The sequence below is a fragment of the Orbicella faveolata genome, unplaced genomic scaffold, assembly GCF_042242905.1.
Source record: "Orbicella faveolata isolate gen_17 unplaced genomic scaffold, um_ofav_v1 contig_12, whole genome shotgun sequence".
Lineage (NCBI taxonomy): Eukaryota > Metazoa > Cnidaria > Anthozoa > Scleractinia > Merulinidae > Orbicella > Orbicella faveolata.
The window spans coordinates 3865010-3889848 of record NW_028301539.1 but is presented as its reverse complement, the minus strand read 5'-3'; the positions used below and the strand labels follow the sequence as shown (position 1 = coordinate 3889848).

The 24839-nt window shown below is 40.1% G+C and overlaps 1 protein-coding gene, 1 long non-coding RNA gene and 11 other non-coding genes across 16 annotated transcripts in view; 1 reads left to right on the top strand and 12 right to left on the bottom strand.

Moving 5' to 3' along the window:
• The first annotated feature begins 31 nt into the window (after positions 1-31).
• Positions 32-24839, top strand: part of LOC110063776 (uncharacterized) — a 28044-nt gene continuing 3236 nt past the window's right edge. For 2 of the 4 annotated variants that reach the window (XM_089282117.1, XM_089282114.1), the window contains exons 1-25: positions 32-2369; positions 7050-7119; positions 7365-7440; positions 7858-7963; positions 8248-8340; positions 9124-9255; positions 9676-9804; positions 11058-11186; positions 11820-11954; positions 12703-12837; positions 18592-18720; positions 19197-19325; positions 19689-19817; positions 20091-20219; positions 20332-20460; positions 20622-20747; positions 20836-20964; positions 21057-21185; positions 21386-21475; positions 21959-22087; positions 22496-22591; positions 23243-23371; positions 23682-23810; positions 24161-24286; positions 24493-24621. In XM_089282117.1, the coding sequence (XP_089138243.1) occupies positions 2042-2369; positions 7050-7119; positions 7365-7440; positions 7858-7963; positions 8248-8340; positions 9124-9255; positions 9676-9804; positions 11058-11186; positions 11820-11954; positions 12703-12837; positions 18592-18720; positions 19197-19325; positions 19689-19817; positions 20091-20219; positions 20332-20460; positions 20622-20747; positions 20836-20964; positions 21057-21185; positions 21386-21475; positions 21959-22087; positions 22496-22591; positions 23243-23371; positions 23682-23810; positions 24161-24286; positions 24493-24621 (3190 nt within the window). In that variant the 5' untranslated portion in view covers positions 32-2041. The remainder of the gene's footprint in view (positions 2370-7049; positions 7120-7364; positions 7441-7857; positions 7964-8247; positions 8341-9123; positions 9256-9675; positions 9805-11057; positions 11187-11819; positions 11955-12702; positions 12838-18591; positions 18721-19196; positions 19326-19688; positions 19818-20090; positions 20220-20331; positions 20461-20621; positions 20748-20835; positions 20965-21056; positions 21186-21385; positions 21476-21958; positions 22088-22495; positions 22592-23242; positions 23372-23681; positions 23811-24160; positions 24287-24492; positions 24622-24839) is intronic. The other 2 variants (XM_089282116.1, XM_089282115.1) reach the window with 2 other exon arrangements.
• Positions 13132-13250, bottom strand: Trnal-caa (transfer RNA leucine (anticodon CAA)). The gene is made up of 2 exons: positions 13213-13250; positions 13132-13177 (listed from the first exon to the last, which is right to left on the bottom strand). It is a non-coding gene; the product is annotated as a tRNA-Leu (tRNA).
• Positions 13487-13605, bottom strand: Trnal-caa (transfer RNA leucine (anticodon CAA)). Its single transcript has 2 exons — positions 13568-13605; positions 13487-13532 (listed from the first exon to the last, which is right to left on the bottom strand). It is a non-coding gene; the product is annotated as a tRNA-Leu (tRNA).
• Trnal-caa (transfer RNA leucine (anticodon CAA)) lies at positions 14023-14141 on the bottom strand. Its single transcript has 2 exons — positions 14104-14141; positions 14023-14068 (listed from the first exon to the last, which is right to left on the bottom strand). It is a non-coding gene; the product is annotated as a tRNA-Leu (tRNA).
• Trnal-caa (transfer RNA leucine (anticodon CAA)) lies at positions 14495-14613 on the bottom strand. The gene is made up of 2 exons: positions 14576-14613; positions 14495-14540 (listed from the first exon to the last, which is right to left on the bottom strand). It is a non-coding gene; the product is annotated as a tRNA-Leu (tRNA).
• Trnal-caa (transfer RNA leucine (anticodon CAA)) lies at positions 15031-15151 on the bottom strand. The gene is made up of 2 exons: positions 15113-15151; positions 15031-15077 (listed from the first exon to the last, which is right to left on the bottom strand). It is a non-coding gene; the product is annotated as a tRNA-Leu (tRNA).
• Trnal-caa (transfer RNA leucine (anticodon CAA)) lies at positions 15388-15506 on the bottom strand. The gene is made up of 2 exons: positions 15469-15506; positions 15388-15433 (listed from the first exon to the last, which is right to left on the bottom strand). It is a non-coding gene; the product is annotated as a tRNA-Leu (tRNA).
• Positions 15744-15862, bottom strand: Trnal-caa (transfer RNA leucine (anticodon CAA)). Its single transcript has 2 exons — positions 15825-15862; positions 15744-15789 (listed from the first exon to the last, which is right to left on the bottom strand). It is a non-coding gene; the product is annotated as a tRNA-Leu (tRNA).
• Trnal-caa (transfer RNA leucine (anticodon CAA)) lies at positions 16100-16218 on the bottom strand. The gene is made up of 2 exons: positions 16181-16218; positions 16100-16145 (listed from the first exon to the last, which is right to left on the bottom strand). It is a non-coding gene; the product is annotated as a tRNA-Leu (tRNA).
• Trnal-caa (transfer RNA leucine (anticodon CAA)) lies at positions 16644-16762 on the bottom strand. The gene is made up of 2 exons: positions 16725-16762; positions 16644-16689 (listed from the first exon to the last, which is right to left on the bottom strand). It is a non-coding gene; the product is annotated as a tRNA-Leu (tRNA).
• Trnal-caa (transfer RNA leucine (anticodon CAA)) lies at positions 17432-17550 on the bottom strand. The gene is made up of 2 exons: positions 17513-17550; positions 17432-17477 (listed from the first exon to the last, which is right to left on the bottom strand). It is a non-coding gene; the product is annotated as a tRNA-Leu (tRNA).
• Positions 18244-18362, bottom strand: Trnal-caa (transfer RNA leucine (anticodon CAA)). Its single transcript has 2 exons — positions 18325-18362; positions 18244-18289 (listed from the first exon to the last, which is right to left on the bottom strand). It is a non-coding gene; the product is annotated as a tRNA-Leu (tRNA).
• Positions 19648-21436, bottom strand: LOC149116149 (uncharacterized). The gene is made up of 2 exons (XR_016205342.1): positions 21366-21436; positions 19648-20449 (listed from the first exon to the last, which is right to left on the bottom strand). It is a non-coding gene; the product is annotated as an uncharacterized LOC149116149 (long non-coding RNA).

Sequence of the window (24839 nt, the reverse complement as noted above, 5' to 3'; positions counted from 1 at the left end):
CCTTCCAGCTAGCTAGAGCTGTCTCCAGATTGATGGTCGGAATGAGAACAATTTTCAATTGAGAAAAAAAGAAGCAAAGGAATGGAAAAGATGTCTCAGGGCTGTACCTTGAATATAAAATTTCAAAATCTCGTTAGTTTTGTTAGTTTATGTGAAACATGTCCCCCAGATCTCGTGTTTCACTTCTGCTGGGCCCAGTTATATCCTTTCTTCTACTCTTGGACTGTTTGACGCGTTGTATTCCAAAGCCAAATTTTTCACATGGATGAACAAAATATTTCGACACGGATGCTTGAAGCTAAGATTGCGTCAATACTCACCCAAAGCATTTTGTTCCCCTTACTAAGATGTCGCGAGTTGGAGGACTGGAAAGGTCTGTTCGATGACACTGATCAGTTAATCCCCGGTAGTGATATTGCTTCTGATCGTGTATAAACTACTGCGAACTTTCTTATTTTTAACGTCCCTTAGATCATGAAGGAGTGTTGTCCAATTCACCCAAAGTGAGTGGACTCGTCTAACTTGGTAGTCGACTCCACGTCCCGGAAGTTAATCTTCGTGACATTTAATCGTTGTAGAGATCCGCAAACAGTTATAAATGCAGTCGGTTGAGGTTTATCTGTCGAAGGCTGTTTTGCTGAACTCGTATTTCTAAGCCACTGCACTCGACAATGTCAAATTAGACATGCGGTTTTTACACTCGTATGCTATATCCATTTAACAGATTGACGTCAGTTTTTCATGTGTCTGTTCTGTTATTGATCATGAATTTTCTCATAACATTGTCAACGTAGCTGTGGATCCACAAGGCGATAGCCGAATGGATCTGCAGACTACTTTAACAATGTTATGACGAAATTCATCGTCAGTAACAGGATAGACACATGAAAAACTGACATCAATTTGTTTTTAAAGATACAAATTGTCAAATTGTCCACTCTCGCTCGGTGACGCATCGCATAAATTATAAATTCATGTGTCTGTCCGCTTATTGACAATCAACATTAGCCAATGATCGCGCGAGAATTTCTGCAGTTATCGTAAAAAAAACTTTAAGTAGTGAGTACAGTGCGAATAGCGATTACAATCTTCTTATCGATATGATTTCCAGACAGCAATTCTATCTTTGGTTTTAGGAAAAGGGCTAGAAGACAACCACACTAACAACATATAAAGAGCTCTGTGTCTGTCCCTGTCCCCTTAATTTAGAAATAAAGAAGAGCTGCCACAGTTTTTGTCGACTAATCAAGCTGTCTTGGTAGTGTGCCAGTCGAGTTATTGTACCATCTAGACCTGGGCCGCGTTTTTCAAAGTCCGATTAAGCTATAACCCAGGTTTAGCGAGAATTTTCCTTTCAGTTTTTTTGTCCTTCGGTTTTTAGGAGAATAATCTCATACTACACAACTCATAAGCAGTCAAAACAATTTTATGCAAGAAAAATTAATACTTCGGCTAACGTTTAATCCTGGATTAGAGTTAACCGCCTGTCGAACAACCCGGCCTCTGGTGGGTAGACAGACGGGAAGCCGAAGCAAAAGTTATGGCCGTGGAAAAACACATGACTGACTGCAAGCTTTCGTTCCCTGAAAGAATGTTTGTAACATCTACTCGTTTATTCCGTCAGGGTGTATCCCATTTTAGTGAAAACCCAAAAACAACAACAGTTGGGCGTCAACTGAGCCCTTGGAGCTCTGTTTCAACCATCTTCCAGTGATCTTATGGAAATCTGATGAAACTATTGCCCGTGTCTGATACATTGCGCAAACTGCAGATCAGTTATTGCGATTGGAAACGTATGGTGTGTGGCAACTTCAATGATTGCAATCACTCATAATCAATCAATTAACACGTTAGTAAGCGGAATATCTATGAGATTTGACGCCCGCGCGCTTAATTCTGAAAAGTTGCCAATGTTTCGAGGATAAGTCTATTCTACACGAGATAAGTAGTGTGTGACAAAATCGGCACACTTGAAAAGGGCGTTGTGGTGTTTATGTTTCCATACAAGCAACTGACAACTGCATTGCTATTTACTTAGAGGATGAGGGTTTCAGTTTCACAGCTATGCGGCCATTTGGTGTTTCTATTTGAGATTTCCGGCTTGCGTGTCTCGAGAAGACAGCTACTAAACACTCACAGGGTCACATCAGGTCGGAAGTCGCACAATCGAAAATTCTGGCGCAAGAACAGCGAGAAAATGAGTTCTCTCGGCAAGTGGATTGCTTGGCTAGTCTTGGTTCTTTGCGTTTCGGTAGAGTGTGCAGAATGTGACGGGTCTTGTTGCGAACAAGGTTGTATTAAGACGGTAGCAGGAATTCGGTGTGTTTGTGGAAGAGGTTTCAGGCTTGTTAACCGCTGTCAGTGCAGAGGTAAGCTATGATGAATATAAACATTCAAACCTTTATATGTGCTTTTGAGGGAAAACACAGCCGGTCTTGGGTTATTGCACGAGATAAAGGTTCAGACATGGCTACTCTCGGTCAGAGACGCGTGCATTAAGAATTCTCCCCTTAGTAGACTTGGTGTAATAAACTCTACCCACGAAAACCGGGAAAAGTTCAAATTCTTTCATGAATTTGTCCACGTGTCTCGCAATCCAACCCCAAATCCAACACAGAAAGATATTGCTGACCAAAATATTTTCGCGGGCATATTTTTACGGCTTCGTAAGGTCAACTGTCTTACAAAGAGGAGACGAATTCGTAACGACGAATTTTTGCGCTTTTCTGTTACAGTAAAGATCTGCTTTCATAATTTTTAAATCAATTATATGAAACTGTAGCTCTGGCATTTTGGTTAACCGCAGAAATGAGATAGTTTCTTCCCGTCACAATAAATCATGAATAATTTTATGATCTATCGTATATTGTCTATTAATGCAGATAACAAGACTTGACAAGCTGTAAATAAGTTAAAAGCTGAGGGTTACACCACTCTGCCGTGCGAAATTCCTTTCTCAATAACTGGGATCTTCTCTTGCCTTGGGAGGGATGCCTCAGTCGCAGGAAGCTGTTGAACAAGGCTTTTTTCACCAACTGGTTAATTTTACAATATTTTAAGCCTGTAGGCGATGTTAGTAGCATATACTCCAGGGTCTCTCTGGGCTAAGCTGACAGATCTCGTTCTCTGTCAATTGATCTTTCTTCAAGTTGCCTTATCTCGAGCTATAATCTGGCTGAGAATTATTTTAAGAAACAAGGTAAGACCTCTGGCCTTTCGTGAAAGAGATTTGTTTGGCTTTTGTTATATTAGTAATGTGTGCGTAGGATGATTAAACGATCTCCGCGCCAAAGGTGAACCAAAACAATCAGTATTTTAGTGTACGTGAAAACTTGAACTTGTTTCTATAAAACTGCCGTCAACAAATTCACCGTGACGGCTCTTGGCGACGCCGGGGTGAAAACGTTTGTGTGGCCTGGAGGCATCACGTCTGCTGTTTACATGCTTGCACTTCGTATACGCATCATGTCTAATGATTTTCCCATACCACCCACACTCCCCCCCCCCCCCCCCCCACCCCGACCCCGGCGCCGATCAGGTCGCATCAAGATCATAATCTCTTAGCCTGCGTAGCTTGGCGGTTTTTAAGCAATTTGAGCGCGCTAAAGATTTGTTGGATGAAGTTTCCATGACCTCATCAGTTATTAAGGTTTTCCATGCAACAAGAGAGTATTCTTAGGAGCACCAGGTACCCGGGTGTCACTGAGTAAGTGTAACTAGCTGAAAGTGTCAGCTACTGAATCACTGAAATCAGGAGCCCTGCTGAAGTACAATGCGTCTAGAACCAGAAATGCTTCACTTCTGGAAAAGTTTGAGCAAGTGGACTAAAAAGCAGTCCCTGTGTTTCTGCGAGCTCACTATGCGACCAATGAAATGGAGTGCACAAAGCAAGACAGCCTGAGGATAGGCTCTTTACCCCGCTCATCCCAAAGTCTTGCAAGGTGCACGATTTTTTCCCGCAATTATAGCCCACTGCGACAGTTTGCTTTCTATCAAGAACCGGCCGCAAGCTAAACAAGTTACTGATCTCCATAACGGAAGTTTTCCTGCCGAATCGTTCGTGGCGCAGTCGAAATATACGAACTTTACTTCCCGTTGGTCCCTTGATTCTTTAATTATGGCCCTTTCTTAAACTCCCAAGACTAGAACAAAGTGTAATAAGCAGGAAATAAATGAAGCTCTTACAGCTTTTAAGGATTATTGTAAGGATTTTTAACCCAAGCGGCAACTCGTGACATCTTGATCTTTAAACCTCACAGAACTGTTTTAATAATAACTTGGTTACTTAGGCTAGTATAGTAACTTGAATAATCTTTGTATCACTGCTTCTCTAGTCTCCCTTATTATACTATTATCAATCAGTCTTACTATTATCAGTTTCAAACCGCTTGAATGCCTTTCTTGAAATCCATGGAGTTCTTGGCTGTCTCAAAACCATTTGGTGGTTTGTCGTTGCAGTCTCGCCGCTTTCTCATGTAAGAACCTTTGTCCATTCATTTACAAAACTGACACAGCCCACCACAACTTCCTGCTTTTATAGATCGGTGTATTGCACAAAAGGAGCGCATACTTAACACTTCTTAAATTCTCTACACCTAAGAAAACCGCAAAAATAAAGGCGGAAGATGTAAAGGTGTCCTTTGGAGACATTAGCCGAACAGGCAGGAACCTTTTTGATCTTTTGCTCAAATATATACACGTATATGGAACGTATGCACATGACGTCACGGCAGCCATATTGGTGTTCCAAAACGTACAATGAAACGGCGGCCATGTTGGTGTACCAAACCAATCCTGTCGGAGTTCAACTCTTTTCTTATGTTAACACTTTCTTTTGTTCCAATAAATTTGCATGGCTGTTGGACACTTGAGTGCATACGCTTTTTACTTTGTCAGCTTCATGGTTCAAGTTGCTTGCAAGAACATTACGGCACTGACGTTTATGTCTAAATTGTTTTTGGAATTTTTACGCAAATACGATGACTAAGAAAAATGTTTTGTAGGTACAAAACGCAGTGTTTTTGGTTTTAGAGTAGACACGCCCTTGTACTTGACTCTCTTGTGCATCATTTCAGCAGAATCCAGTTTTCTACGAGATATTTGGGCTGGTATACTCTACCTTACATTTCGAAATTTGGTTACTGAACTAAAATGATTACTGGCCTGTTTGGTTATGATGTTCATTTCAACGATTTTAAAATTTTTAGGTACCAGATGAGGTGTTACCGGCTTGTAAGCGAAAGCAAAGTGTCATGTCGGACCCAATCTCAATTCTCTACTGTTGAAGTTTTTTTTTTGTCGTTGTTTTAATCTCCTTTAGTTTGATTAGTTTGTTTGCTTCTGAAAAAGACTTTCCGGCTCGTGGGTAATATTTGGGAAGTAGTTGTGTTAGTATTGTTAGTTCTTATCATTGAAAATGTTTACGGGTAAATTCTCACGCGCGTGAAATCCTGTCTGTTTAAGGTGGCTCCCTATAGTTTTACGATCGCACGCGCGCTTAGCACAAGAGCTAAGGTAATCTGCGCACGCTCAAAGGAAAACGTCAATGTTTTTCGATATTTTATGACGTCAACATGAGCACAAAAAGCAAAACTGACTGTGAATATTCTCGCTTTTCCTTCAGTGAAATTCCGTAAACTTTGGCCGACGAGTAATATATACTTCACTTTAGTTGAAGCTCGTTTTTTCAGGGAAATCTATCTGACTGGTTTTTCCGCAGCGGTAAAAGACATAAACGTGACAAAATCTTAAAAATTGCTTTTCCAAACCCTACTTTTTTCGTGTTTAAAATTTGTATCCCGCCGGATTTAATGTACTGTAAAAAAAAATTGGAAGATTTCACCCAAGGGTATGCAATAAAATCACAAATAAAGCCATAAAAACGGTAAAAAACGCACTTCATTGCTTATTACATGCTATAAGTTTGAGAGAACTGGGTGTTAAAACGAATCCAAAAACAGCTTCTAAAACATAACACTAGCGCTCGGAACTCGACAAATCGTTACTCTATTGAGCCACCTTAAGTTGAAAATACCCAGTAAAGGAGCTACGTCACGGTTTACGTATCTTGAAAAGTTTAGCCTAAATTTTTCAGCTTCGTCATTTGTAAGCTTTCGTAATCCGTATTAATCTTCTCCGTCCTTAACCATCCTTGTTCCTTTTATGGTTTATTATTATCTCTGTGGTGTTTTTCTATCTTAGTGAACTACTGTTTTCAGCTTCCCTTCAATTCAAGGTTATTCTTTGCGTGGTCAAAGCAACTCAAAATTCCATGAATGAGCTCCTTTAACATAAAGCGGCGAATTTGAAAATCTGACGTTTGCCAGCGTCAGCTCCTGGGGATTTTGCCTTCATATAAGAACCCTTCACGTGTCCCTTTTAGTAGGAAGGACAAAGCAGCTGATCTTCGTTTCGTGAGAGCCCGACCAAACACACACAATTTTAACCCCGGGGGGTACTCCCAGAAAAGTTGGGTGGGGATTTGGGACCCACTTCCCAAAACCCTTACCCTATTTATGACCAAAATCTGCGATTTTTGGTACCCTATTTATGACCTGACCAAATATTCAATACCCTATTCATGACCATTGCGGCTGGCACAGTTGCCTTAAACATAAGTTATGAAGAGCTTTTGTCGACGGTTATTGATAATGATGAAAAAGTAGCTTCTTCCAAGAAACATACCCAATTCGAGACTCAAGTGCTAAAACCATACCCTATTTAAAACCAAAATGGCCAAAATCGACACCCTAGTTATGACCAAAACGGCTTAAAATCCCTACCCTTTGGGGCTGCACATACTTATATAGCCCATATAGGGGAGTACCCCTCGGGATTTTAACAAAGCACGTTGTAAAATCGTTACCTGCTACACACTGATCCAATATAATTCAACAGAATGACCATACGTTTACAACAAGTTGCACGAAATAATGTTGAAACATGATGCCTCGAAAGGTGGCATGCGTTTAGCTGGACTTTAACAATAACCTACCTTTTGACCACAATTTTATTTGACCATTTATCTTTTATCTATATTTATCTTATAGATTTCGACGAATGTTCTGTGCGCAACGGAATGTGTCAACAAAACTGTGTTAACACATACGGATCCTACAGGTATAGTAAAGTTGTGTAAAGCTGTCCTATTTGAGCGATTTTCAGTTGAAAATCATGCAAACTTGTTATACTCGATCGTGGTGTATGGAGAACTTGTTATATTAACTCATACTGTTATTCACAGTGAAATGTTATTTTCTGTCCTAAATTGCGGCGGTTTTGCATGTTTTTCCTGTTTCTACTCTGTACATAAACCGTGACTCGATGTAAGAATTACTCAAGGTTCAAATATTTTATTTTTATAGGTGCGAGTGTGGAAGTGGTTACGTGGTCGCACCTGGAAACCCAAGGCGATGCTTGGATTCGGACGAGTGTAAGCTGGTAAGTCAAAGCTTTTGAGTATCCGGCCCCGTATATCTCTCTTTTCACCGTTATGAAATTAGACTTGTATGTTCCATTGTATTATGTGACGAGATTGTGCCATTCAAAAAAGACATCCTAAATTGGAAAATGTCTTGAACTATCTACTGATGCTGAATTATACACCCGGTTGGTGAACGCTTTTCCTTTCCATCAGGGGTTCAATCTCTTTCCAAAAGTACTCAATAGATTACGTAGCCCATCGTCCTATTCGGGGCCTGCGTTCAACTTCTATATAGCGCGTGGGGAAGGCGGAATTTAGGGACTGCACTATAAATCAAGTTATTCGTTTCTAGCTAAACACAATAGCAAGCATGCGTTATTTTTCTTTTTTGTTTTTCTTGTTAGCAAATGCAAATCAGTCTTCTTGCATTTCAGGGAATTTCTGGTTGTAGTCAGGGCTGTCAGAATACTCTGGGTTCTTTTAGTTGCTTTTGCCGTAGAGCAGGGTATGTTTTGGATTCAGATCAACGATCGTGCAAAGGTGAGATATGAAAGCTATTGTACATACAAAATGGCCTGTACTTATTAAGCGGGCAAATTTAGACAGAAAGACTGACTGACTGACTGACTGACAGACCGACAGACAGACATGCGAGCAGCCAAACTGACTGACGGACGGATGGGCTGAATGACTGACTGACGGACGGACGGACAGACGGACTGATGCACGGACTGACAGACGGATGGACAGAGAAACAAAAACCGAACAAAGTCAAGTGTTATAACACTAGTAATGTTCTGTGAATATTATTTCTCCTTTCACAGTTTTGTTCATTTTCACTGAACGTCCAACAGCGCGGTCATATGCGTTCGAAGACTCAAGCGTTACGCAGCCAAAAGAGTTACAAGGACTCCAAGGTAAAAGAACAAGTTTAGGGCATTCTATGCTAACCCACAGTGCTGCAACATGTATTGTCTTCCCTTCATCCCACGAGGAACACATCTTTCTATACTTTACTGCAAACCTATGCACTAGGTGTTCGAGGTAATGTTAACTAGGCATTACTTATGTTCAGTGCCCGCTATTAAGGTCATTCCCCAGTATTGCATCGCGCCTCCCTACTGCGCATAATTTCACGCGTGATTAGCGCGCGCGCATTAAAAAATGGCGGCTTTTTCTTTACAGCTGAACCTCGCCACAGAGGTAAATCGTCATTTTCTCGCAAACTAGTATGGTGACCTATCATTTTCTTCTGTTGTTTTGAATTGAGTAATAAATTTCTCTGTGTAAAATAAATATGGACCAATTCTCAGTGTAGAACAAAAAGCAATCGTCGGAAACGTGAATTTAGCAAGCAATCGTAACTACAATTATGGTGCTATTATAAGAATTTATGTGGATATAACAAGGTGCTGTTGCTCCTAAATGAACATGGGGACCCCTCATTTTTATTTCAAAATTCAAGTTCCTACAATATAAACAATCCATAGGCAAAGTTTCACAAAACTCTCAGTGCAGGTTCTATTTCAGTGGAATGACCTTAAGTTTTTGCGAAAGCTAATAATACCCCTTTGACTTTTAAACAAAGTTATTGATTCATTCTAGTTGCGCCGCCTAACTTGGATGGTATTTGAGATGTGAGATTTCTTGGAAGAAGTGGTGCATTAAGAATTGACACTCTACTTCCTTTGCCGTTTCAGCCTGTCCCCCAGGGTATATAGGCCCCGGCTGTCGTTTGACATGTGACGATTGTCAAAATGGCGCTCGGTGTGACATCAGAAATGGGCATTGTGTTTGCCCTCCTGGCTGGACTGGAATTTTATGTGATGATCGTAAGTAAAAACAAGATCAATGAAGCTTCGAACCTGTAACTGCTGTGCACTGGCATAAAAGACTTATGTAGGTCTCAATGTTTATAGAAGGCAATCATATCTCTGCACCCGTGATGAAAAATTGGTCAATGCTACAGAATCTACATTTTTCAAGGAAATCACTATTGAAACTTAGATCTGAGTGAGCATATGACATCACTTTGGCAACATAGCAAAAAACAAAAGACCCATTTTATCCTGCGAACGCAGATGTACTTCTCGCTGTCGCTTGTCTCCGCCAAAAGTTATTTTCGGGGTAAACAAGCGACAGCCACAAATACGTCTCCGTGTACAGGCTATAATCATTCGCCATTTGTGCGGTTCCCATAAAGGCAGAAAGCGTTAAAGTAAAACTTTGCTCTCTTTTGTCCATTTGACCAGACTGTCCTGAAGGCACTTTTGGAAAAGATTGTGGGAGCAAATGCTTGTGTAAGAATGACGCGCGGTGCGATAACGTGACTGGTACATGCACCTGTCAGCCAGGATTCGTAGGCGAGCTGTGCGAGGAAGGTTAGTGACACGTGACACGTTTTCAACTCGTGCACATTCTGAACATAGTTAAACCTTCGCGGCGGTATTTGTGGTTAGAAAATCTCAAGCAAATCGCAATTCAATCGTTAACAAGGCCTAACTCAGAAATGGCAACATCTAGATTTAACTAAGACTTTAAGTGGTCTTTTGGTTTCAAAAAGCTTTAAAAAAAAACTTTGAGGGGTAGTCTTGGTACCACGTTAAAGTACTTCGTACGATGACTTCAAACATGAGCTTTTCCAGGTCACATGCCACAATAGTTAATGAATAACTGGCTCCTAAGTGTTAAAAGTTGGCCTTGATTATAAACACGATAACGTACAAATGAATGGTTCGAGAAGCGAATTAAGTTCATCCTGTCCATAAAGAAGTTGTCTGCAGGACAAACCTTAGAAAACAGTGTTTTGAGGATTTTTTTCTTGTGAAAATGGGAGAAAGTTTACTAATAAAAATTAATATTAACTGTATCGACTGAATAATAGGGAAAGCACTTCATAAATTGCAGATTTTAGAGATTTACGACCTAGACAATTGTGTCCTTCACCAATATTGAAAATTTGACAACATTCGGTTGCAACCCAATGGAGATATCGTGTATGAAATATTGGTGACCCGTCTATTTGGTGGTTTTGAGAAATAAAGCTTAAAGTTTTACTTCGGTCTCCGAAAGCCCAAGTTAGCCCTGTGAACGGGGCGGAGGGTGCAGAGGCAAGGGGAGGGGGTATATCGAGAGGTTTTACATAAATGTTCCATTGAATACCCGAATGCGCACCGGTCATAGAAATGTTAACCAAGTATAAGGGGCGTATAAGATGGTACAGGAAACAAAGTTCAGCACCATGACGCAAATTTCTCATAAGTACACGTCTCTAAAGCTTTCCTGTAAAGTATCAGTTAACATGTACTAAATTAAATCCATTTTGTAAGTACTTTTGGACTGTAAACAATCGTTGCTAAAGGCCTTGCTATGTTAAAATATAGCTACAAGTGTGCAGATTTCTTAATTTAAATGTAAATCAAGGAGTAATTAAAGCAAAATCGCTTCAAAGTAAGAAGAGCTCCTGATTACAATACGTTAACATTTATTAACGACGTAGCCAAAGGTGAGAATCGGCTGCGTTCTTTTCCCTTGTTCCTAGTTTTTAACTTCTCCGAAATCGTCAGATTCTTGTTTATATTTAAAGATGTTGTTAAATCACTGATAAACCAACCATTTCGGCATGTCGCGCTAGATTGTCCTCCTGGGTTCTATGGAGCTGCTTGTCAGGAGCAGTGCGCATGCGCTCACATGGAACCTTGCCACCCAGAGACTGGAACATGTAAGTGTGACCCAGGATTCTTTGGGGCCCGCTGCGCTAAAGGTAATAACTATTCTGTTTCAAGCCTGGCTGGCTCATAATAGTCAGTTCTCAACTCGGATGTGCATAACATGAAGCACGTACCTGTATGGTCATTCCACTAGACGGATACCTTTCGAATGCAGATTGCTAAGGTTACCCCGACCCGAGCATTTTGTTAGGTTTTCCGAAAAGTTGACAGGTGGTTTAGCTCAAATATGCCAAGCCAAGGGACCTTATGCATAAAACAGTCACGAGGATAAACATTCACCATGCTGGATGGAAAGCGTATTATTATTGATGCACTGCACTGAGACATCCACACTGGGGAATGGTCAATCTAGACTGATTGAAGTCACTTTGCTTTGGAGGCTGTCGCATTCTTCAAGATTCTTTTCCCTTCCAGCATGGCGGACTGATTTTGTACCACATGACCATTTTACGTAAAGAGCTCCGTGCAAGTAGCATTTAGCTGAGTACCTATGTTAAAAGGCGGAATAACCAGGCACAGGAAAAAATATTGGTTATAACGCCACGTTCTTTTTTCCTACGTTGTTTCAAGATTATCTTCGATAAGCTAAACTGAGGAACATAGCGTTGCTTTGGGGCTTCCGACGAACATTTTAAAATATCAAAATGAATTTGTTGTCTCCACAGAGTGCCCTTCAGGATCCTTCGGAGCAGGGTGCAAGGAGATGTGCAAATGCCAAGTTGATCACACTGAGAGGTGCCACCCTGAAAATGGCGCATGTGATTGCAAGCCTGGTTACCGAGGAAAATACTGCACAGAGAGTAAGTACCAGAATTATATGTGAAAACTCTGTTGGCCGAATTGTTTTCATATGTAATGAACAACGTTTGGAACAAGCAGAGAAACCTAAAACGTTTATTAATTTTAATTACGTGAGCTGAATAACTCTGGGGGATGAGGATTGGCGATAGAAGGAATGACGCTTTTTAAAAGTAAATTTCGGGGCTTGCATGCAAAAATATCTTCTGTTAGTTAAGATGGTTTGCTGGCTTCATCCTCATTGTTATAATTAATAATAATAACGATAATAATAATAATAATAATAATAATAACAAGGTTTATGGTAGACACTCCGATCTTTGTTTCGTAGTAAGACTAACCTTTTGATTAAATCGCTTTTTATGCGAAATTGGTTATTGACGCTCAGCGACGAATTTTCTTGACGTACGTTTGTAGGATGGCCTCATGGTTAGTGCGCTCGGCTCCCGATCGAGCGGTCCGGGTTCGAGCCCTGGCATTGCGTTGTGTATTTGGGTAAGACACTTTACTCCCGGTGTCTCTCTCCACCCAGGTGTATAAATGGGTACCTGCAAGCTTTATGCTGGGGCTAACGCTGGGATGGACTAGCATCCCATCCAGGGGGAAAGAGACATGCTCTTAGTCGCTTCATGCTACAGAAACTGGGATAAACTCCGGCCTGATGAGCCACTTGGCTCGTATGCAGACTTTACCTACTTTTTCTTACGTTTGTAGATTTAACTAAAGTCTATTTATGATTATCTTCTACAGAATGTCCTAAAGGAACCTACGGCAAACACTGCCTGCGAACATGCAACTGTCCGAACTCTGGGAGTTGTGATCACGTGTTTGGCACGTGTGATGTCATGTGTCCCGCGGGCCTGACCGGAACAAAGTGTCAAACAAGTAAGAAATAATTTTGCTTTGGAGTAAGCGCAGTGGTGGTATGAAATGTGGCAGACATGTTTCCACTAAACATAACTATAGATATAAAAAAATGATGTCTATTAAAAGGGTTATTGAACATTGAGAAATTTAAGTCTAAAAAGTCTTTAATCGACATTTATGCACATTATAAGAAAATCGATATCTGAGACCAATTTCACAGCTTTCTACCATTTATCAAAACAAATTTTTGGCTAACGGTAAGAAAAGTTTAATTTCGTAACAATTTGTTTAAAAGGAAATAAAATAGCTGCTTGTCAGGAGTGGGATTCGAACCCACGTCTCCATTCAGAGACCAGAACACTCGCTACCAATCACATGGTAAAGGAATCTCACCTTGAGTCTGGCGCCTTAGACCGCTCGGCCATCCTGACTACACAACAAATGCTTTAATATTTTTGAAGTTAATAAATATGGAACCAAGACCTTTACTAAAAATTCATTAACTTACAAAATATCTTCGAATTTTATGAGATATATGTCACCAAATTCCAAATCAAGATTAAAAGAAATGCTCTCCAATCAACCAGACAGCATTAGTGATAGCCAGGAATAACGATAAGTTAAAAGAAAAACAGTGTGACAACTTGTTCAAAAAGAAAATGTGATTTGTCAAGAGTGGGATGCGAACCCACGCCTCCATTCAGAGACCAGAACACTCGATACCAATCACTTGGTAAAGGAATTTCACCTTGAGTCTGGCGCCTTAGACCGCTCGGCCATCCTGACCACACACAAACTGGTGTAAAATTTTTGATGCTCAATAAATATTGAACCAAGACCTTTTCTAACAACTCATCAATTTACAAAATAATCTTTCAATATTCTTATCAGTAAGGATTTAGTTATACATAAGCAAGCAAAAACTAACGATAAAAAACCACTCGCAGAATTTGTATTCCTTAATTTTCCTTACCTTAACAATGGTGTCATGAAGACACCGAAACTTCGTTTTCTTTGTTCGTTAGTTTTTGCTTGTTTATGCGTAGTCTTTAAACATAGGAGATATATGCCTGACGTAGGAGAAAATCCCGAAACAAGATTGAAAGAATTGTTTGTCAATCAACAACATAGTATCACTGGTAGCCTGGAAAAACGATTAAAGTAAAAACAGTGTGACAACTTGTTCAAAAAGAAGATGCGGTTTGTCAGGAGTGGGATTCAAACCCACGCCTCCATTCGGAGACCAGAATACTCGATACCATTTAGATGGTAAAGGAATTTCACCTTGAGTCTAGCGCCTTAGACCGCTCGGCCATCCTGACCACACACAAACTAATGTAAAATTTTTGATGCTCAATGAATATTGAACCAAGACCTTTTCTAACACTTTATCAATTTACAAAATAATCTTTCAATATTCTTATCAATAAGGATTTAGTTATACATAAACGAGTGGTGTCATGAAGACACCGAAACTTCGTTTTCTTGTTTCATTAGTTTTTGGTTGTTTATGCGTATTCTTTGAACATAGGAGATATATGCCTGGCGTACGAGCAAATTCCGAAACAACATTAAAAGAAATATTTGCCAATCAACAAGACAGCATTATTGGTAGCCTGGAATAACGATTAAAATAAACACAGTGTGACAATTTGTTCAAAAAGAAGATGCGGTTTGTCAGGAGTGGGATTCGAACCCACGCCTCCATTCGGAGACCAGAACACTCGTTACTAATCACATGGTAAAGGAATTTCACCTTGAGTCTGGCGCCTTAGACCGCTCGGCCATCCTGACCACATACAAACCACTGTAGAATTTTTGATGCTCAATAAATATTGAACCAAGACCTTTTCTAACACCTCATCAATTTACAAAATAATCTTTCAATATTCTTATCAGTAAGGATTTAGTTATGCATAAACAAGCAAAAACTAACGATAAAAACCAATTCGCAGAATTTGCATTCTTTAATTTTCCTTACCTTAGCAATGGCGTCATGAAGACACCGAAACTTCGTTGGTTTTTTTTCGTTAGTTTTTGCTTGTTTATGCGTAATCCTTGAACACAGGAGATATATGCCTGACGTACGAGCAAATTCCGAAACAACATTAAAAGAATTGTTTGCCAATCAACAAGACAGCATTATTCGTAGCCTGGAATAAGGATTAAAGTAAAAACAGTTTGACAACTTGTTCAAAAAGGAAATGTGGTTGGTCAGGAGTGGGATTCGAACCCACGCCTCCATGCGGAGACCAGAACACTCACTACCATTTTGATGGTAAAGGAATTTTACCTTGAGTCTGGCGCCTTAGACCGCTCGGCCACCCTCGCCACACACAAGCTAATATAAAATATTTGAAGTTCAATAAGTATGGAACCAAGACCTTTCGTAAAATATTCGTTAACTAACAAAATATCTTTGAATATAGGAGATATATGCCCCCAAATTCCAAAACAAGAATTAAAGAAATGCTCTCCAATCAGCAAGACAGCATTAGTGATACCCAGGAATAACGATAAGTTAAGAGAAAAAAAATGTGACAACTTGTTCAAAAAGAAGATACGGTTTGTCAGGAGTGGGATTCGAACACACGCCTCCATTCGCAGACCAGAACACTCGATACCAATCACATGGTAAAGGAATCTCACCTTGAGTCTGGCGCCTTAGACCGCTCGGCCATCCTGACCGCACACAAACTAGCGTAAAATGTTTCACGCTCAATAAATATTGAACCAAGACCTTTTCTACAAAATTCATTAACTTACAAAATATCTTCGAATATAGGAGATATCTGCCACCAACTTCCAAAACAAGATTAAAAGAAATGCTCTCCAATCAACCAGACAGCATTAGTGATAGCCAGGAATAACGATAAGTTAAAAGAAAAACAGTGTGACAACTTGTTCAAAATGAAACTGCGACTTGTCAGGAGTGGGATTCGAACCCACGCCTCCATTCGCAGACCAGAACACTCGTAACCAATCACATGGTGAAGGAATCTCACCTTGAGTCTGGCGCCTTAGACTGCTCGACCATCCTGACCGCACACAAACTAGCGTAAAATGTTTCACGCTCAATAAATATTGAACCAAGACCTTTTCTACAAAATTCATTAACTTACAAAATATCTTCGAATAGAGGAGATATATGCCCCCAAATTCCAAATCAAGATTAAAAGAAATGCTCTCCAATCAACAAGACAGCATTAGTGATAGCCAGGAATAACGATAAGTTAAAAGAAAAACAGTGTGACAACTTGTTCAAAAAGAAAATGTGATTTGTCAGGAGTGGGATTCGAACCCACGCCTCCATTCGGAGACCAGAACAATCGATACCAATCACATGGTAAAGGAATCTCACCTTGAGTCGGGCGCCTTAGACCGCTCGGCCATCCTGACCACATACAAACTACTGTAGAATTTTTCATGCTCAATAAATATTGAACCAAGACCTTTTCTAACAACTCATCAATTTACAAAATAATCTTTCAATATTCTTATCAGTAAGGATTTAGTTATGCATAAACAAGCAAAAGCTAACGATAAAAACCAATTCGTAGAATTTCCATTCTTTAATTTTCCTTACCTTGGCAATGGCGTCATGAAGACACCGAAACTTCGTTTTTTTTTTTTTTTTTTTCGTTAGTTTTTGCTTGTTTATGCGTAATCTTTGAACATAGGAGATATGTGCCTGACGTACGAGCAAACTCCGAAACAACATTACAAGAATTGTTTGCCAATCAACAAGACAACATTATTGGTAGCCTGGACTAACGATTATAGTAAAAACAGTGTGGCAACTTGTTCCAAAAAAAGATGCGGTCTGTCAGGAGTGGGGTTCGAACCCACGCCTCCATTCGGAGACCAGAACACTCGATACCATTTGGATGGTAATGGATTTTCAACTTGAGTCTGGCGCCTTAGACCGCTCGGCCACCCTGGCCAGACACAAACTAATTTAAAATTTTTCAAGTTTAATAAATATGGAACCAAGACCTTGTCTAAAAATTCCGGCGTCAATTTAGAAAATAATCCTTGAATATAGGATATGTAATCCTGACATGCCACCAGTTTTCAAATTCCCTAACATTACTGATTAGAGCGGTATTCAATTGAGTGTCATAAAACCACAACCAAACCAGTTACTTGCCAAATATACTACTCAGCCAATCTCAAACCATAGTTAAACTAAAACCAAAACCAAAACCAAAAACGAAGTAATTGCCTGATTACTTTTGACACTAAATTGAAAACCGCTCTAAAAGAAATGTTTGCCAATCAGCAAGACAGCATCATTGGTAGCCTGGAATAACGATAAGTTAAAAGAATAACAGTGTGACAACTTGTTCAAAAAGACAATTTGCATTCTTTAATTTTCCTTACTTTCGCAATGGCGTCGTGAAGACACCGAAACTTCATTTTTTTCCCTTAGTTTTTGCTTGTTTATGCGTAATCTTTGAACATAGAAGATATATGCCTGGCGTACGAGCAAATTCCGAAACAATATTGAAAGAATTGTTCGCAAATCAACAAGACAGCATTATTGGTAGCCTGGAATAAGGATTAAAGTAAAAACAGTGTGGCAACTTGTTCAAAAAAAAAAGACGAAATCTGTCAGAAGTGGGATTCGAACCCACGCCTCCATTCGGAGACCAGAACACTCATTACCAATCACATGGTAAAGGAATTTCACCTTGAGTCTGGCGCCTTGGACCGCTCGGCCATCCTGACCACATACAAACTAGTATAAAATTTTTGACGCTTTATCAATATGGAACCAAGACCTTTTCCAAAACTTCGTCAATTTACAAAGTAATCTGCGAATATAGGAGATATATGCCTGACGTACCATCAATTTGCAAATTTCCAAACAAGATTAGAGCAGGATTCAATTGAGTGTACGTCGTAAAACCAAACCGTTTCAATTACTTGCCAATTAGACTACTTAGTCAATCTCAAACCGTAGTAAAACCAAAACCAACAACAACGACAACAACAATTTTATTGGTACTCAGATCTAGAATTAAAGTTTACAAAAATAAGTTTTAAAATAAAGTTGAGTACATGATGGCCCGAAATAGCCTTAATGGGCTAATTAAGACTGGGCAGCCATTCTTAGTGATTACAGCAATTATTTATTAGGGTCATTTACTAGAAGAGGAAATAAGAAAAAGACACATGCATTGCAACAAAACTCAAAGCACGCACGAAAAAGACTAAGTATACATACAGATTTAGTGAAGAAAAAAAAGTTGGATAAACAGTGCATTAACGAGAAGAGTTATTGCCCGATTACTTTCCTTACTCAGGTTAAAACCGATCGAAAGTAAATGTCTACCAATCAGCTATACAGCATCATTGGTAGCCTGGAATAACGATTAAAATAAAAACAGTGAAAAACTTGTTCAAAAATAAAATGCAGTGTGTCAGGAGTGGGATTCGAACCCACGTCTCCATTCGGAGACCAGAACACTCGATACCATTTAGACGGTAAAGGAATTTCACCTTGAGTCTGGCGCCTTAGACCGCTCGGCCATCCTGACCACACACGTTTTTTTAGCACAAATATGGTACTTGCGAACTTAAGCTAGGCGAAACGATGTCGAGGAAGAAAGAGGTATGTCAAAAACGTCGCAATTTTAAATGCCCTTTACTGAAGGTGCCATTTCTAAAGACTTGCTTGAATATGCCAGCTGAGTAAGATAATATAAATAATAACTGTTTAAATATTGTTATTGTTTTCTGTTTCTTTTCTTTCTCGATGTTCTCTAGTATGCACACAAGGTACGTTTGGCCTCGGATGCAGTCAGCGGTGTCAGTGTAGTGATGTTGTGACATGTGATCCCGTGACAGGCTCGTGTATCTGTCCCATGGGGAAGATGGGTCTTAAGTGTGATAAAGGTAAAATGGCGATTTTCACTCCGTTTTCCCGAGTTTCAGCGCTAAGTTGCAATAGTTTGTTGCAATTACTTGCTGTGATTGCATATCCGTGAAAGTCTTCAAGAAAAGATATTTGCTTCATATTTTTGAGAAAACGTCGTCAGAAAAGCATTAAAATGAGAAAAGAAAAATGTTTTCAGCAGTAGACAGTGTACTGTTGGATGCCAGTCCGTTTAGCTGATCAGTTGTAAGATGATTACCTATTACGAATAGGGTTCTTTTACCTATTAAAGGACAGAAAGAGCTCATTGTTTTAAACATTAAAATTTCCTACAGAAAGCTGACAATACTATACCAGCTAAGGCTTTCTCCTGAAATACAGTTATAGTGCGGCGGACGAAAGCTGGTTAGAGGCCTGATAAATCGAACTGCACTGGCATTGTTCTTTTGCCTTCAAACGACTCAGTTATGCTTATAATGAATTCATTTCTGACCAGCGTGCCCTGAAGGACGATACGGCTTCAACTGTGACCAGGTCTGCAACTGCGCAGCTGGAATCAAGTGTGACGCTATGTCAGGCGCATGCGTGTGTGCCGATGGAAGGACCGGCAGGCGGTGTGACCGATGTAAGCAAATACCACAAGGTTGATCTGAGACTAGCATATACAAAAGGAGCGATGTCACAAGCATCAACAAGTGTGTTTCTCTTTTGTCAGTGCTTATTGAGGTTGATATTAAACACCACATAGCTCTAATGGTCATGTTGAAACAGCCAGCACGCCCTTTACTAAGCATGCGCCATTCGTGTTTGACAATATCATCCTTGGCCTAAGTCAGCCTTCACTGTACCTCATGTACTCCAATATAAGCCTATTTAAGAATAAGATCCTGTAATTACAGTCAGATATGACTTGGAGGATTGGTGCGATTTATGTCTTTATAAATTAATCCAATAAACTAACCTCTCCATTTATTTTTGTGTTTTTCAGTTTGTCGTCCTGGTACATACGGCCATAATTGTTTGAACAGATGTCAGTGTCTTGGTAGAGCCCGCTGTGATCCGGTCAGCGGTGAATGCAATTGCCCTTCGGGGAGAACTGGAAATAGGTGCGAGAAAGGTCAGATTATATATCAGTTTTTCTTGTGTCATTTTGAGTGACAATCCATTTTTTAGTTCCCTTTGGTGACTACCTGTCCCACGGTAACTTTATCCTTTTTCCCAAAACGTTTTTCGCTTGTTTGACTTCAGCCAGAAAAATCAGATATTTTAAATTTCTTTGTAGCCAGATTTATCATTGACATTACATAGCCTTCCTAAGGTTTCGAGGCCGCTGGAAGATATCGGAAAGATAATTTATTCCCGTCTTCACGTTCTTGCCTTTATTTTTCAGTATGCGAGCAAGGAACATTTGGAAAGAAGTGTCGAGGTCGTTGCGACTGCCACCCTGGTGTTCGTTGCCATCCGGTCAGCGGCAGGTGTATTTGTCCGAAGGGGAAGACTGGGGGCAAGTGTGACGAAGGTGCTCCTCAACCGCCATTTGGCCTCTTTTTTCAGTGATGATTTGTAGTCAATTGAACATAAACGCCTCTGTTTCGATTCAAATATCTAAAAGCTTTTTCCTGATCCTATAGTCTGTCCGAAAGGCTCATATGGTGTCAGTTGCGCTCAGCGGTGTCGATGTTTTGATAATGCTCACTGTGATCCAGTAGAGGGTACTTGCCAGTGTCCAGCGGGGAGGACTGGGAAATACTGCCAGGAAGGTAAGTAAGGAAAGATCATATGTGTAAGCTAAAAGTAAAATAACAGTATTAAGGGATCGAATACTAGCAAGTGTCAATCCATTTGCGATGTTATTATCGTTGATTACTCATTCCTGACGAAATTAAGCATTGTTTGCACGCTTGTATTTCACCTTTGTCAGTGTGCCCACGTGACACGTACGGAATAAGTTGCGGTCAGCGGTGTGACTGCATTAACAGTTCCTGTTCTCCTGATATCGGGGAGTGCCAGTGTCCAGCAGGGAGAATGGGACGAAGATGTGACAAAGGTTCGTGGCAAGTACGTTCTGAATTTTTTATCGTTGTCAAAATTCCACAAATTATAATTATGTTTATTGTTCGTGATTGTTCTTCTAGTTTGTCGTCATGGTTATTTTGGACAAAACTGTAGCCAGCCATGTGGTTGTCATGGAAACTCATCTTGTGACGTTGTGACGGGCAGGTGTCAATGCAGCGCTGGCAAAACAGGAAAATCTTGTGACCAAGGTCCAGAGAAAAAATACATCCAATAAGTGTTTTCGAATTTTTATGAAAAATAAATTAATTCACAGAATTTTACTTTTTTTTTGTAATTCTAGATTGTTCAATCGGAACCTACGGAATTGAGTGCAGTTTTAAGTGCGCCTGCGCAGACAACATATCATGTGACCCTATATCTGGGAGATGTCTGTGTCCGCCTGACAAGACAGGAATTACCTGTGATCAAGGTAGCGAAAATTTCTTTGTAGCATTTTAATTTCCCTGAATTCATTGTCAGTTTGACCCCTGTATTCTTACAGCGATTTTGTACTTACCTTTATGACTAGCTGTTACAATTGACAATTGACTGAGAGTAGCTGACTGGTAAAGAAAGGAGTGTAACTAAGATTCTTCGTACACCATCGTACCTGTTCGTGTCTTGTTATAGATTGTGAATGTGAGAACAACGCGAGCTGTGACCCACTGACGGGATTATGTATCTGCACTCCTGGCTGGACCGGCACGACATGTGAGAAAAGTAAACACTTAACCAAGACTGCTTCATTCCTCGTAATATAGTTTTCACTGACTTAATAGTGACTCATAGAAACGTTTTAGCTTGCCTAAAAGGAAGCCTCTCTTTAGTTCCGTTACCTACCAGGCGCAATGCTAGATTAACAGTGTACCAGCAAGGCAGAGATAAACGTTTATGAAAACCTATTTACCAAAGAAGTTGTATTCCAAGATCTCCAAGGGGTGGTTATTTCTTTTGATCCAGCTGTTGGATGGGACAGAGATCAAAATCATACAAAGAGAAAGACTTATTAGCAATGGAGGCTACACGTATAGGGATCCTATGTCCAGATAAAGTACCAGAGGACACAAAGACAAAACATTTGGATAGGGAATAAAGAAAGTTGGGACATATTTCGAAATTTAAGTTCTTGAGGGGGAGAGGGCTTTAGGACGGCTTTAAGGTGATTTTACAGTATATTCTTATTTTGATCTTAATTTTGTCAAGAATGCCCTGAAAGGTTCTACGGTGTAAACTGTACCAAGACATGTTCTTGTCCTAAAGAAGCCTCCTGTGATCACGTGACCGGTAATTGCTCATGTCCTGCTGGCCTGTACGGAGAGCAGTGTAACAAAAGTAAGGAATCGAGTTTTTCATATTGTTAGAAATTTAACTCAAAATCAAGTTCGCGTCCAAATCTTATATAGGTTCATATTTTCTGAAACTTCAGTTACACGTTAGTTGGAGGCGACAGGCTATTCAAATCTAACTTGCTTTTCTCCTTTTAATTTTCTTTTTTTCGGCATTTCCATCTTCAATCTTTCCACAGTTCGATATCTACTCTCTTATCTATCGTCCCAAGAGATTACTAATCTTTTTATTTTCGGCTGCGTCAGGTTTCACTGCACAAGAGCAGGTGTTGCTGAAATATCAGGGCCATATCAGGAGAGATAATCAATGCCACTACACGAATACACAAAGTTGACGATTTGCGTGTGACGTATACTATTCTCATATTTTTATTCCGATGTTATTTTTTTGCAGAGTGCCGGAAAGGTTTCTTTGGGGAGAACTGCTCCAAGAAATGCAATTGCACTAAATTTGAGATGTGTCATGTTATGACTGGCCAGTGCAAGAGAGGTAGGCAAAGTGAATTCGATTTTGCCTTGTTTCAATCCAGTGATGACACTTTTAATAGACTGCAGCAACAATGGTAACCGAGCCTGCGTAACCCCAACATGCAATGGATTTAGAGCCAAATCCTAACGGTTTGATAGTACAACATTATTGCTCAACATAAGAAATTCTGTTCGAGGACCGGAGGGAGGAGATCCACTAAAACATTTTAAACCTTCATCTACAGTATGCGACGCTTAGCTCAAGCCTGTTTAGAGCAAGTGATGTTTTTCAGGGTTCGTCGGGGAGGCTGCCAAGGAAATGTTAATTCACGTTATTTAGTGAAACCTTTGCACATGTACAGCTACAATGTTTATCATTAAATTTTACGAAACCGAAATGTTATGATGATTCGTCTCCAGTGTTGTTTTCAAACTTAAGAATGTCGGTTTGCTTAGTTAGGCTCGATTTCCACTGCTTTCGTCTTTCGTCCGGTTGCTTTCAACTCAGTGCAAAAGCGTTTCGCTGCTACTTATTGTCAAAATAGGTTAGAGAGAAAAGGGAGTTTTATCTTTTTGACCTTTTGTTTTCGTGGTAATTATGAGCTTAAGGTATGTAGGCTTATTTTTTTATAATTATAAAATCAACAATTTTTCCATTTGTTTTTCCTTTCAGTTTGTCCAATTGGCAAATATGGCGTTAACTGTTCGCTTAGCTGCAGATGTCCTCGCTCGGCAATATGTGACCCGTACACAGCTCAGTGTTTCTGTAAAGCCGGGCGTCAAGGAACAACTTGCCGACAGGGTGAGTAAACAGTACGTTTGATTACCAGCGGCTGTTAGGAAAAATGAGTCTCCCCTTCCCCGCCAAATTCTTCTGAGGGAGGACCTACCTACGGGAACCGGACCCAACAGAGCAGCGGAAATCGAGCCTTACTAAGTAAACCGACATTCTTAATTCATCTGCTTCACTTATCGCATATACGGAATTAAATTCATAAACGTTTTCCGGAGCGCATTGTTCACTTTACCAAAAAAAAAAGCAGTGTTTAATTGAAGACAGAGAAACAAGGGTAGAATGACAGAACTAACGTTACTTTTTTTCTCTCGAATAGGCTGCCCAAAAGGTACATACGGCCGAAACTGTATGTTCAACTGCACTTGCTCAGAAAATTCTGAGTGTGACCAGAAGACAGGAGAGTGTAGATGTCACGTGGGCTGGATAGGAAGCAGGTGTGAACACGGTAAGCCTCCATTGAGCCCGGCCGGTAGTGACTGTTAACATTTTGTAACTTTCAATATTTTGTCATGTGTCCTGAGATGAGACCACTGCTAAGTATCTTTTGGAAGTTTTGAAAACTTGACTTCTAGTGTGTCTGTACGTAAAAACAAACAATTACCCTGTATGAAACGAAAACCATTTCCCGATTACAGAGCAAAGTGTTATTCGACTCTGAGTTCCAAAGTGTTCATTTTTTCCCGCTTAATTTGTCCTTTCAGCTTGGTGCTATTGCAGTGTTCTACGTACCTTCCAGTATGGTACTACAGTGGTAATAACAGAATAAATATTCAGTTTATTATGTTCTCTCAACAGTTTGTCCAGCCGGAACTTTTGGTGAGGGTTGTCAGCAGAGATGCTCCTGCCATAACGGCCTATGCGATCACATGAACGGGAAATGCCATTGTCATCCGGGATACCAGGGAGTGCGCTGCGAGAGAGGTAAAAGAAAATTGACGAAATATGACGTATGACGTAAACGCAATGCACAGTTCTCCTGATTAAAAAAGAGAGAATCATGGATCTTTTTGCGAATACCACCTTGTGATACCTTGAACAATTTGAGCTGAGAAGCCACAAGGGAACAGTTTAAGCATAGTAGAATGATGTTACATTTGTTCAACTGAAGAATAAATGTTGTTTGACAGAATGTTCGAGTGGGTTTTTTGGTCAAGACTGCCAGTTTGAATGCACCTGCCAGAATGACGCCATCTGCGATCACCTGAATGGAAAATGCCATTGTGGATTGGGATACACTGGGACTAACTGTGAAAAAGGTTAGAAAATTTGACTTTAAGGTTTTTTTTTTATTTCACAACATAAGCCTGAACAAGCCTAAATAAGACATGCGTGAAAATATGACCCAAAAGATTCCATTCTGATGACGTAACTCTACAGACATCTACGTTAGTCGCTGATTGAACGTTACTTGGATGTAAAACTTCAAAAACGAGCATTAACCAATCAGAGCCAGTGCGGGGTTTTCTACAGTGGC